At 41.4% G+C, this 14670-nt stretch overlaps 1 protein-coding gene across 1 annotated transcript in view; it reads right to left on the minus strand.

The window, feature by feature from the left end:
• ATRN (attractin) overlaps positions 1–14670 on the minus strand; it is a 214451-nt gene that overhangs the window by 164134 nt on the left and 35647 nt on the right. Inside the window, exons 3-4 of the mRNA XM_063136067.1 lie at positions 6927–7010; positions 2447–2560 (exon numbers count right to left, since the gene is read on the minus strand). Of these exons, the coding sequence (XP_062992137.1) occupies positions 2447–2560; positions 6927–7010 (198 nt within the window). The remainder of the gene's footprint in view (positions 1–2446; positions 2561–6926; positions 7011–14670) is intronic.

Below are 14670 nucleotides of genomic sequence, written 5' to 3' on the forward strand. Positions count from 1 at the left end.
AGAAAAATGGGGGGAAGACCAAGATTCAATGAATATGCATGAAATTTAATCAGACTCATTTTCTGACCTATAGCTATCAGTATTACCCTATTTCTTCGATTCTAAGACACACTTTTTTCCCATATAAACATCTCTAAAAATGGGGTGCGTCTTAGAATCGCGGGTGTGTCTTAGGGTGTTTTTTTTCCGTTGGTGGTACTGAAAATAGTGTGCATCTTACAATTGAATAAATACGGTAGTTTCAGTCTCTGCTTCCATGGAAGTGCTGCCCCCTAGAGGCAGAAATGCATCTTGCTCTTGCATTTGAGAGTTGTAGTCTCAGTTTACAACCTAAGGCTTGCTTGTCCTTGGTGCACAGACATTGTAATAATCTGATACTGTACAGTTTTTAGAAATCATTTGGAGAAGTAAATATCTGAACACCTTGTCTTAAACATTTTATTCATCATGCTAAAATAAAACATCCCATAATCCGTTTTTTCTTCATTTTTTTCAATTTTTCCAATTTTTCGGAAAAAAACCAAAAGGGGCTTTTAAAAAAACGGGGGTGGGTGGGGTTTTTTTTCAAATTTTTCCGTTTTTTTCCCAGGCCTTCACATCTCTAGACAAAATTTTAAAAAGTTTTTCCAATGTCCTAAAGACCAGAATCCAGTTTATGGAAACAAGCACCAAATCAGGCAGATGACTGAGTAATGGGGTAAGTGTCATTATTCCCAGGCACCTGGGTTTATCAAAGGTAATCCACTTGTCAGTCAAGACCATGAGCTGAAATTGTGAAATAGCACAATATCTCCTCAACCCTGCTCTACATAAGCCAAAACTGCATTGCTAGGATGAGAAGTATCAAAATGAATGCGTTAAAACAGCCACAACCTCAAAGTAAAACAGAAGGTAAAAGACTATTCTTATATATCAAAATGTGCTTACCCTCCGGCACTGAATCCCTACTGTTTTATATAAATTTCATAACATGAGTTTTAGCTTCCTGAACTACTTAGGAGGACAATTAAAACCCCATTAATCGGAGAAGAATTAAATAAAAACAGCCAACTCGCATCATGTGCACTCCACGTTTACAAATGAGAATGCAATTTAAATCTAAAGCATCTACAAGATTTTTGCTAATAACTGGAAAGGAAAGCTACATTAGTTTCCCAGATGAACTGGTGCCTCATTGCCCTATTTCCAGGCAAATAACCTAACTTCAGATTCTCATCCCAGTCTCTTCCCTAAAACATGTGAATATAGTCACATGAACTGCCCAGAGAGTTTCGGCTATGGGATGGCATAGAAATGACATAAACCATCATCATCAGGCAGGAGCCTAAGTGAATCTCCTGCCCAAAACTATGATGCAGAATATGTCTGGATGCCTAATGACCGAAAATTCAATGGTTTTCATATGGTTGCACCAAGCCTGTGGTGGTGCAACCATACTCATGTACACCTACTGCCAGACAGTTAAAATTCCAACAAATGCCAAAATGCGCCAAAGCTTCCAACATGAGCTGAATGTATAATTCTTGCCAAGGTGGTAATTACATATGACCACCTCACCACAGAGTGAAGCCCATCATATAAATAGTTTTTTTGTAGTCATCTTAAGCCTAGATAAACAAAGGAACAGGTACTGAAGGATCTACCAGAAGGTACACCACATCACACAATACATTCCTTCTCTTTCCCTGTGCATTCTACCTACAGTTATTTCTTCTTTCTTCCAAGTTAGCAAGGCTCTTAACAATCAGAAACTATCATTTTAATGTAATGGCAAATAGAAACACACTGTCTTTGGTGCCTGGTACCAAATTAAACAGAAACACGTGGGCTGGTCCATGAAGTCACGAAGAGTCGGAAGCGGCTGAACGAATAAACAACAACAACCCAATTAAGACTAAATTTATCCAATAAAGGCAATTCTAGATTTATTTCACCTGTAATTAACAAAGTGCAAATCTTATTTTTTATGCATTCATCCACAGTGAACCCGTATTCACAGCTTTCACCTCAGCCACTAAACATTTAATGAAATGAGATCATGGTGGAGACGCTTAGTCTCTAGCTATGGTAAACCTCATGAAATTTTCGGAATTGAAAAGCCACCATCAAGAACTCCTCCTCCTTGAGTGCCCTGATAGTTGACACAGAGACGGCACAGTTAAGGAGACATATTACAAACATTAACATCTTTACAAACTACTGGGGGAATCTATGTTTTGGAATGCCATTTTTGTTGCAGTGAAATCCCACGAAGATTGCAGATGCGTGTGTGCTGTGCCTAGCCATGGTTTGTACAAGAGGCATTCTACTACCTGTACCACTGATCTCATTCATGGTTACTATGCTAGCCATAAAAAGGACATACAACTTTCAAGACGAAACATGAAGAATCGCGTTACACAAATACAGCATACCAATTAGTTTCACAGGGTGCTCTGGGGCTTACCTAAAAGCAGCCAGTAATGGAGCATAAATTGAATCACCGTCATATACGTACAAGTGGTCCCAGCTACATTCCGTCGCAAAATGATTAAAGCGGAGCCTAAGGATTGAGTTTGGCCTGAAAGAAGAAAATATATGCAACGTTACTACCACAGACAGTGTCAACATATTACTCTCCTTCCCAAACACTGTAATATGCAAGGCAAACGCTGGCTCAAATATCTGTTTTCATTTATACTTCCAGGTGAAATCCTTGTATTGCATTGACTTGTGATGATACATGGACAAGGGAGGGGGCTTACTCTGTGGTGGCCCCCCGACTGTGGAATGCCCCCCCCTTGGAGGCCCGATTGGCGCCAACATTGATTGCATTTCAACGCCAAGAAAAAACATGACTTTTTAATAAAGCCTTTGATGGTTAAACTCACTGGCACATTGTTTTAACTATCTATTGCTTTTAAATTATATATTGTTTTAACTTGGATCATGTTTAATTTGTTTTTAACTGTGCATATTTATTGTTTTATACTGTATGTTTTTATCTGTACGCCACCCTGAGATCTTAGTGATATAGGGCGGGATATAAATATTTTAAATAAACAAACAAATAAATAAATCTTTCATCGTCATTTGTGTGTGGTGAATGTTTCTTCTGAGTACAGTGAGATTTACTAGGGGACAAAGAAGCTGCCTTATACGGAGTCAAACCATTAGCCCATCTAGCCCAGTATTGTCAACACTGACTGGCAGCAGCTCCCCAGGGTTTCAGGCAGGAGTTTTTCCAACCCTGCCTGGAGATGCCAGGGATCGAACCTGGGACTTTCTCCGTGCAAAGTAGGCGTCACCCAGCCCTTGCAAAACTAACGGAAGTCAAAACTCTGGGAGTTAAAATCTCAGCACAGAGAAGAACACTCAAACATGCATCAGTAAAAGCGGTATCAAGCTGGCCGTAGTTTCATGCCATGCCAATAATTTGCGATTTGGCCATAGAAAGGAAAGAGAAATCATCAAAGCAGTCACATAGTGGTACTTTTGCGGCGCTGAAGCTTTTCAGACGACAGGTAGTAGCGCTGCATGAGGCCTTCAAGAGGCAGCTGGACAGCCATCTGTCAGGGATGCTTTAGGGTGGATTCCTGCATTGAGCAGGGGGTTGGACTCAATGGCCTTGTAGGCCCCTTCCGGCTCTGCTATTCTATGATTCTATGATTCTATGTCTAAATGCTCCCCTATATTAAAATTATATACACAAACATTCAAACCTGTGATTTTGTGGATGCAGTCTGAAACGGAACACTTCAGCAATAGTTACATCACATGAAGCCGCTTGGCCAATAGGGAGACAATTCATCTTAAGAACTCAGGCTTGTCCCATAGTTTACACTCAATTATGTTCTCCTTCCCATCAAGGAATGCAGTAAGTTCTCTCAATTAAACTCTGTATTTCATATATACAGGTCAGTCAACATAGGGAAGGTCCCTTTCACGGAGGCTGTTGCTTCTCAGAGGAGGATACGATCTGGAAATTTCATTCATATATACTATATGTTGTGTTGTATTCTACCCAATCCTCTTATGCCTTGCGTAATGTGTGTGTACGCATGCATGCATACATACATACACACACACACACACACACACACACACACACACACGTATAAGCATCTTAAAAATGTAGGTTGGGTGTGCCAGCACCAAAAAAAATCCCACAAAACACCATGACTGAATATAATCATAAGCATTCTTCAGAAGAATGAACAGGGTGAGAGCCATTCTTTTCTTTTCATCCCTTACATGAAATCACTCCCCACAGCTGGAGGAAATCAAATATCTTTGACTTTCTTCAGACAACATGCTAAGCCACGGTGGTTAAGCATTTTGAGCTAAACATTATGGCTTAGCATGACATGTGAACCATTCTTAACCATGGTGGCTACATAACCATGGTTTAAACATGCCCACTAACCATTTGCTGCAAAAGGGTTAGCAGCCTAACCATGGCTTAGAGTGTTGTCTGAACAGGCCCACAGTAGATCACAAAAAATGCTTTCCACAGCTTGAATGACCTTTCCTAAAGAGTCAACAGTTCCTATGAAGTTTTCTCTGAGTAAATACGAATCTGGGACAGCATTAGAGAAGTCAAGTATTATTTTGAGAAAACTGATATTTTTGTTTACAGAAGGAAACTTTACGAAGCATAGTCTGCCTTGTCTTTCTCTGCTGTGGCACCCCGGTTGTGGAACGAGCTCCCCAGAGAGGTCCGCCTGGTGCCTACACTGTACTGCTTTCGTCGCCAGCTGAAGACCTTTTTATTCACTCAGTATTTTAACACTTAATTTTAACTTAAATTTAAATTTTACTGTTCTAACTCTGTATTTTAATCTTATATCAACTTTGCTGTGTGGTTTTATCCTGGTTGCGCTTTTTATACTGTATTTCGTAATTGTGTTTTTAACCTGTTGGGTGTTTTATTGTGGTTTTAATTTTTGTGAACCGCCCAGAGAGCTTCGGCTATTGGGCGGTCTAAAAGTGTAATAAATAAATAAATAAATAAATAAGAACTGGACTGCTAGGCTGGAACCAAACATTTAATCTTCAAGGACAATGACTAATTGATTCTTTTGCCTCTTTTATTATTTATTTTATTCATTAATTACATTTATAGAAACCACCAACACCCTGTCACAAAATCAGGGAGCAGCACAATCACCTCCTCCCAAACCAAACTGTAAATATTTTTGCTGTTGTCAACAAATAACCCTATTACTCAGATCTCTGCCTGCTAGTGCTTAACCACAACCTGGAGAAAGAAGGAAGTGGTGGTGGGAAAGATCCTTTGCGGCTTAATTCTCTTTACTCCATTCCCCATGGCCAGTACGTTAGCTAGAGTCTTTGCTACAGCAAGAATCCTACAAGTATAGGGAAATAAGCATGGCACAGTCCACCAGCAGCTGAGGGTAAGATTTCCCCCACAAAAAACAACAGTGCACATAATATTGTTAAAATGATAAACTAGACCCAGTTACAGTACTTATAATTCATGAGTAAATTATTTCCAGTTTAAGAAATGCACATACACTCTCACTCTCACACTCTCTCACTCTCTCTCTCACTCACACACACACACACACACACAGAGAGAAAATAAAACTAAAGAAAAGGTAAATGTAAGGAAAACAATCAATATTACTAATAATATTGATTGCCTTCCTTACGTTCACCAAGGCAGTATCTGAGGCAGTAAGCCCATGTGCACCAGTTGCTGGGGAACATGGGTGGGAGGATGCTGTTGCACCATGCCCTGCTTTGTTGGTCCCCGGTCGACGGCTGGTTGGCCACTGTGTGAACTGAGTGCTGGACTAGATGGACCCTCGGTCTGATCCAGCAGGGCACGTCTTACATTCTAATAATGCTAAGATCAGTAAGATTCCAATTTTGTTGCTGTTTACTGATGCTGCGAAAGCATTTGATTAGGTGGAATGAACTTATTTATTTCAAGGTCTGGAATACTGTAAGTTAGGTTTAGGGAGGTACTTTTCCACCACTTTTATTCATTCTGGCTACAGAACCACTGGCCAACATTATTCATCTTGCACCACAAGTACATGGCATTTTGGCAGGTGCAACTCAAGTTAAAATCACATTATATGCTGATGACATAATGATATTGTTGTCTCAATTTGATGTTGTACAGACTTCTACTGTTACTTTCTACTGTTAGTTTTGCCCTACCCTGTGCCTGCTTACCCTACCTGTACCTGTTTGCATTCTCTTCCCCTCCTTATTGTTTTACTATGATTTTATTAGATTGTAAGCCTATGCGGCAGGGTCTTGCTATTTACTGTTTTACTCTGTACAGCACCATGTACATTGATGGTGCTATATAAATAAATAATAATAATAATAATAATAATAATAAATTTGGTCTTTCTTTACCTAAGCTGTTTAACTGGAAAATATACTACCTTTTCAGTTTATAAAATTAATAGATCAAAATGAGGGTTCATGTCAGTAAATTTATCAAGACAAAAAGAGTCATTTATTACATCTGATTATGGCTGTAAGGTGGCAGGGCCTGCAATTAAATATTTAAGAGCTAGATTATGTTCAGAGATTGATAAAGCAGCTGAAATAAATTATGACTCATTGGTTCCAAAAGTGCATCAAGATATACCTAATTTGGGGGTGGGGATGAAAGTATCATGGTTGGCCTGAATTGCAGCTGTTAAAATGGTAAAATCAAGTAAGGTTTCACACACTAAAAAACAGCAGAGCCAGTAACATTGTTAGAATGATGAATTAGACCCAATTTCAGTAATTATTAGTCATGAGTAAATTATTTCCAGTTGAGGAAATTATTTCCAGTTGAGGAACACCCAGTGAAAATAAGCCTAATGAAAAGGTATTTTTAAAAAGATTTAAAAAATCTACATGCAGGCAAAAAATTACATGCCAATTTTGTAAAAGTTAAGATGTTCATTACTCACCATCCCTCAATGAGCCACGTGCACTTTGTTTTGTACTTATAGTTTCCAGGTCCATCTGTGACATACCCTGAAGGTCCAGTAAGCCTGTGAAGAGAAACTAAACATGTAGTATCCCATTATGATTTAGTATTTGTCTTACCAAAATTATACCAAAGGGAATAGAAAATTAATTTAAAAACTGCCAGTATCATAATGCCTTTATACAAATCTATGGCATGATCACACTTGGAATAGTGTGTACATTTCTGGTCACCACACCACAGTAAAACTGGAGAAAAGAGCAACTAAAATTAATAAGTCCCCTATAAGGAGAGGTTATAATGTTTTGGACTTAGAGAAAAGGTGAGCAAGGGGGACATGATACAGATGTACAAGAATAAAGCTAAATTGTGGGAGATTCAAGAGAGATTAAAGGAAGTAGTTCTTTACACAATGCATAGTTAAACTATGGAATATGCTACAACAAGATGTAGTGATGGACACCAACTTGGATGGCTTTAAAGGGGGATTAGACAAATTCACGGAGAATACTACTATTAGTCCAGAGGGCTATACGCTACCTCCGGTATCAGAGACGCTATGCCTCTGAATACAAGGAGGGTGCTCTTGCACTCATGTCCTGCTTGTGAGATTTCCACAGGCAGTTGATTGGCCAATGTGTGAACAGAATGCTAGATGTGTTCTGATCCAACATGGTTCCTCTCATGTTCTCATACCGGCTTCTTTATGCTAACTATTGTCTTTCCTTATTTCAATAAGGATCTGTCACCCCTTCCTAGCAGTTTTAAAAGTAGATGATAAAAGTAAAAGTAGAGGTAAAGGATATCTTCACACACAATTTGTGGAAATTGCAAATATTTATTCAGTGGTTTTAGAGGCCTTAATATGGAATGTGTTGATAACCCACTTAAAATGGTCCCCGAGTGTCAAGGATACACCAACAATTTTTCAAAAATCTATTATTTCTTAATATATTGAATAAACTCTGAGTGAAATGTTTACTATGTCCGACCCTATACTCCATATAAATGCACTTCCATCTGTGTTTGTCTACAGCAAATTCCACATCAGCATATGTTTCTACACTATAATCCTAGATTCCCAAACTCTGCATGGAGGAAAATAGGGCCTGCCTTTTCCAGGGATTTTCCGGAAACAGAAGTGCAGGCAAATGCTGCGCAGATCTACCCTGGGACTTTTTTCCTTTTGAATGAATTTATAAGCACTTCCAAGAACTTGAGATAAGGTTCCTCTGTCCTGCACAATCACCCATGCTGCGTAAACAGAATCTTTTTCTTTCTTGTTCACCATACCTCTACATAAAGTGAAGTTACTATCCTTTGCTCATTGCTAGAGCTAGTTGGCTCTTCCACTAGAAATACATTTAAAAAATGTATTTCTTCTTTTCACGTAGAAGCCTATCAATGCATATTGGCTCGCTAGACTTCATTGCCTTTAACATTTTCCTAACTGGAGGGAAATGGACACAAGATGCCAGAACAAGTAATTCTGAAAATCTTCCTGATAAGAGGACTCTAAAAATAGCCAAGACTATTATTCACATATTCTCAAATGGTAGGATCATTTTAAGGGGAGAAGTATGGCAGAGTGACCCTAACTTGCTGTGGGTCTTGAAGACGGTTTGGAACAGCCCCCCTCCCAACCTGATGCCCCATAAATGTGTTGGACTATAGTTCCCATCATCCCCAGCCCCATCAGTTGTCATTACTGGTTGCTACTAAAATTCTCCTGCAACTGAACATTTAGAGGAGCACGACTATCCCTTTTAGCTGGAAAAGAAGAGACTGAATAATCAACAGCCCTGAAACATTCAGGCTACGAATGCACATTACTAAATACATGCTCAGGTGCTTAATTTGGTCTTGTTTTCTCTAAGGCCTGACCTTTTGAGTAGAGTGCACAGCTCTGAATCTAAATGTGCAAAGAGCACCCATGTATCAATTCAGCTGGCGCCCTGCTGGTAATTGATAGCAAACAAACAGACTTTTGTAGCTCAAACAAATCTTGTCTGAACAGAAAAAAGATCTTGTGCAATCTGCCCTTGTCTCAAACAACTTTACACAGAAATCGTTACAACTGACCTACTCTGAAAGCAATTACTGCAGCTTTCGCAGCACAAATAGCATTAGAGAACATCTCCAATATTGCTGGCGAGACCCGGGGTGTTCTCGCGCAGATTCAACTTCGAAAGATACTTTAGCCAAACTGAACTCCCACGCTCCTGTAAGTAGTCAGCATCAGACTGGAAATGATTTATGCACCTTGGCCAACTTTAAAATTGGCATCACTGAGCCAACCAACTTATTCCTTTTTAAAACAAATGTGTACACAAGTTGTTCTCATCAAAATAAAATTAATCTGAGAAATGTTGCAACCATCACCATTCCTCTGATACAAACAGTGTCCTAGAACAGCTTTCCCCAATCTGGAGCCCTTCACCATCATGTCCAGTCAGCACAGCCTTTGAACATGGTGGCTGGGAATGGTGGAAGATGTAGTCCAACACGTTGTCTTCCTAGGACCAGGACCTGCCTTTCAGACTGAACAATGAGGTGGCCAGAGGTCTCGTTTCGAATAAATACTCTCAAGCCTATCTGCGTCATTGGCCTATGGTGGCTACCATATACGGAGTCCTTAGGCCTGAGGTTAGAAAACAATATTGAAATAAATGGAATAAATAATATTGCAACTTGATTATCAGGGATATACAAAGTAGTTTAATAGCTTCTCTAGAGGCCAAACCAGGACTCCAAGTCAAATATGACCCCAACAGTTGCAACCTAGCTCTAACATTGCGCAGGGTGGGTTTTTTTCAGAATTATGTTTAACAAGGATTCTAGTTTGTGGACCATAATAATGGGCCTGTACAAACAATATGCTAAGCCATGGTTAGGCCACTAAGCCTTACACAGCAAACGGTTAGTGAGCTTGTTTAAACTGGGGTTACGCAGCCACCATGGTAAGGAATGGGTCACATGACACATTAAGTCATGGTTCACACAACACACTAAGCCATAATGTTTAGCTCAAAATTCTTAACCACCGTGGCTTAGTGAGTCATCTGAACAGGGTCAATGAGTCTGCCTTACCCAGTCAGACTACTGGCTAGTTAATTACACTTGCAGATGCCCATGGTTGCAAAACGTTAAAATGGAACAAGCCCAAAAGTGTGGTAGCAAACTAGCAGGCTGACTCCCAGATCTACAGCAGACACAATACAGTCATACAACCCAGGAAAAGCACCCAAGCAGAATGAGTGTTTCAGATACGTTAACAGGTAGTATACACTACGATATTTATTTATTATTGCATTTATATCCCACCTTTTTTCCTCCAAGGAACCCAAGGAGGCGAACATAATCCTCCTCCTCTCCATTTTATCCTCACAACAACAACCCTGCGAAGTAGGTTGGGCTGAGAGTCCATGACTGGCCCAAAGTCACCCAGTTGGTTTCCATGGCCGAGTGGGGACTAGAACCTGGATCTCCCAACTCCCAGTCCAACACTTTAGCTACTAAACCACACTGAAATCAAATTATGTAAATAATGGTTATGTGCTGTGTATGACCAAATAATATCTGTGCGCACTCAATAATAAATCACAGAACAGTAATACATTTTATTCAGCTGGGTGGTTTTTTTAAAGACAATCGTTCTTAAGACTCAGACGCACATGACATCAATTCTCATATGATACTGAACATTAATTTTGTTTTTACGGCAGTGACTAGCTCACCAGAGCCAAGGCTGAATGGTAGCTGTTCTCAACTAGAAGTATTTTACGACATTTTATAGTGGACAAATTCTTAGAGGAAAAAGGATATTAATGTCTACTCAGAGGCAGTATGCCTATGTATCCCAGTTGTTGGGGAACATGGGCAGGAGGGTGCCTTTGCACTCTTCTCCTGCTTGTGGGTTTATCATGGGCAGCGGGCTGGCCAATGTGTGAGCAAAATGCTGGGCTAGATGGACTCAAACATTCTGGGTGTCAGGAATCTATACTTTGTGCTTTATTCCCCTTTAACTGAACGATTGCGTTCCGGAGTATCTATTACTTGATTCGCCTTAATACTAGAGTCAAAGATAATCCAATCATTAATGCATTGATTAAAACTCATACAATCCATGTACAAGATTTTAAATGAATAATCCCAGATTTCAGGTTAACATATGAAAAGTTGGGATCTCACAACAGCATTTCTGGTTAATAGTTGCTATAATAACATAGACTGGGATTATTTCCAAAGTAGCAGCCATGCTCAGCCTATAGGAAGCAGATTAGAAAGCATTACAATGGACAGAGATGAACAAGTCAATTGCAGCCTAAATTTTCATAGGATACCGTATTTCTTCGATTCTAAGATGCACTTTTTCCCCAATATAAACATAAAAACGGGCTGCGCCTTAGAATCGATGGCGTCTTAGAATCGCCTGCAAAGTGCGCTGTTATCCCTCCACCCTGCTCTCGATGCCCAGGCGGCTCAAGGGCTTGTTGAGCACCAAAGCAGCTCTGCACTCACCATGTAGGCTAGGGAATGTGCTTGGCCTGATTGGGGGCCTCAGCGACGATCCGCGGCTGCCCTGGGCCTATTTGTGCTCCCCAGAGCTAACCGGGCTCACACACACACACCAACAGAGCTCCGAGCACTAAGTGGGCCCCGTCCGCCGCACCACGAGCACAGCCGGCCCGGTTGGGCCTAGTGGGCATGGCTATGCGGCGCCGTTTGGGTCGGGCCTGGCGCGCGCCTCGCCTTGTGCATGGGGCCGGGGCGGACGGGCGGGCGCTGCAGGGCTCGCAGAGGGTTGTGTGAGGCGGGCGGGCGCCACCGGCTTCTTGTGGCTGCTGGTTCTGTGCAGCAGAGGAGGAGCAGCAGCGCCGGCCGGGAAGACGGAGGTGACGCCCAGGAGGTGAGTTGCTGGGCCGGGGAGCGGGCAGGACGCGCTCCGGGACTCGCAGCTGCGCCTCGCGAACGACCCCCTCCCGCTCCCTGCAAGAAGTGGTGGCAGCTGGTAAAGCCTCCGGGCCCTTGCACGTGCTCCCCAGTTGGCTCCCACCCACATCTCTTCCCTTACCTGCCTGCAATCCGTTCCCCATGCATGGCAGAATATTTTTCCCCCATATAAACATCTCTAAAATGGGGTGCGCCTTAGAATCGATGGCGTCTTAGAATCGAAGAAATACGGTATGTCTACGTGATCAAATGCACAAAGAGGGATGAACTAATGGGCATGTGCATAAACAGTATGAAGAAAAAACAAAATGTCACAAAATCCATTATGACTACTGAAGTACTAATGATAATTTTTTTAAAAAAATCCTCATTACTAGAGAATGAAGGATATCACAAAAATAGTGCGCTGGTTCGCACAATCAAACACGGTGGGTTGCAATGCAGGCAGGCAGTCATTTTAAATATTCATGTCATCTGAACCCAGGGTAAATACACCAAACAAACGAGGACCATGAAAATTAAATTGCAGCTGTTATAATCGTGTAAATGCTGAATATTCCAACAATTATTTGGCAATTCTTGTTCTTCCATCTGAATCCAGGGACCATGGATAATGTGAGGGTGAAACAACCCTCACATTACGATTATGTAAACCAACTCGCACATAATCCTAAAAAGGCCGTGGAGTCTGCAAGGGTTGTTTAACCGTCACATAATCCATGGTTCACAGGTTTGGACAATATAACAGCTTGAATATTCAGGATGGTGCCCACGGGCACCGTGGCTCATTGTGGCTTAAATAAGCCATGATGTGCTGTGGCACTCATGCAAACCCTGTCCGTATGTACATACAAATAAGAGAAAGTTTACTTTCTGTAATGCAAGTAGTACCCGGTAGCCCTTGATTAACCACCAAAGAACAGAAAGGATCGATTCAAACTTAATAAACCATGGTTTGTTGGGATGCGTGTGAGTGACAGAGGGACTTGGGTTCTTGCACTTTCTTCTCCCTTTTCCCACCTTTTACAAGCAAGAGGACAAAATGGGAAGCTTCCATTCACAGTTTGCAATGAACTTTTCTTGAATTTGTGCAAACTACAGTTTGATATACTGGTTTGTGACCAAAGCACCATTTCGATTATTTGAACAAAACAGAAACTTCTCATCTCTTTCCCTTGTTTGCGGAGGGGATGCAAGCATTCAAGCCTTTCAGCATCTTGTATGCACAACAAACCATGTTTTGCTATTTCATTAGAACCAGGACAAAATTATTAACTCGCAACAATTCTGCAATCTCACACTCCAACAGTTCACTAAGGACAGCCACTCTAAAATCAAAAGATGCTGCAGCCAGGGAGAAGAATGATCTCAGGTAATATTGGCCTCATTTCTAGCATTTATATAGCACACATGATTATACAGAAGAATAACTTGAGTGAAGACTAAGGCCTTTGCTAGACCAGGCTATATCCTGGGCTGATATCCAGGATCGCCCCTGTGCGTCCAGATGACACACAGGGGATCCCAAGCTCAGGCAGGGATCAACCCTGCCTGACCCCAGGATATAGCCTACCCCTTTGGGCCCAATTTTTCTGCAGTCCCAGGCTGAGCCCGGGGCCGCAGAAGGTGTAGCCCATTCCGCCACTTTTCCCAGCTACGCCCATAGCCAGGAGAAGCCGCGCCCATCGGGGGCAGGGTGGGGGGAGTGGGGAATTTTTTTTAAAAAAACAAAAACCTTACCTTGGGTCGCTTGTGCGCTCCTGCGCAGCCGGACCTTTAAGATGAAAAAAAATGGCGGACGCAACGGGTCTTTCCTTTAGCCTGTCGCGTCTGACGTATAGACTAGGGTGACAGCCCACAACAGTTGTATTGCGGGCTCTCCCCTCCTCCCGCCCGGATTTACAGGCCCGAGTTCACATATGCAATGAAAAAACAAGGAGATGATGCTATAATGATGCTATCCATTCCTTGTAGTATTTCAGCAGGCACAAACACCAGCCCAACATTTTTAAACCCTCATTTTAATTATGTTTTCTCTGTAGCAGACTGGCTGACATTAACTGTTCATTTTGTTTTCTCTGTAGCAGACTGGCTGACATTAACTGTTCACACACACACACAATCAATTGACTGACAAAGTTAATTTGGCAAAGAAAATAACTGCAACTTCTGCAAGACCAGCCTTGTCGTCTACCCCAAAGGCACGTTAAAATTAGTGGAACGCAACTCCTTGTCTGCTCATTATGGGGTAAAGAGTGAGTGATGGGAATGGAAGAAGATTCAACCCAAACCACGCCAGTTAGGCCCATAATCAGAAGAATTTGCAGGCTTAATTACAGTTCAACCTTTCATCTACCACTTGCTGTATTGGGGATAATTTACATTTCAATATGAAATTTTCCTGCTCCTGACAAGGTTCATTGCAGGGAATCATTATGACCTTACAAGTCAGTCAATATGCCATCAAGTTCCTACCTGCAATTGCTTCAGTCAGCAGTCACAGAACAATACTATCAGAGCTGGGACACCAGAAATCGCCCAATTAAAACCACTGCCCAGACAGCAAAGGCCTCAAATACTTCCCAGCAGGCTAGATTGTAAGCCTATGCGGCAGGGTCTTGCTATTTACTGTTTTACTCTGTACAGCACCATGAACATTGATGGTGCTATATAAATTAATAATAATAATAATAATAATAATAATAATAATAATAATAATCTTAAAGGGTCCTTCTCTGGCAGCCCCTATCAAAAGACGTGAGGCAGGTGGC

The sequence above is a fragment of the Elgaria multicarinata genome, chromosome 10 (genome assembly GCF_023053635.1).
Source record: "Elgaria multicarinata webbii isolate HBS135686 ecotype San Diego chromosome 10, rElgMul1.1.pri, whole genome shotgun sequence".
NCBI classification, from domain to species: domain Eukaryota; kingdom Metazoa; phylum Chordata; class Lepidosauria; order Squamata; family Anguidae; genus Elgaria; species Elgaria multicarinata.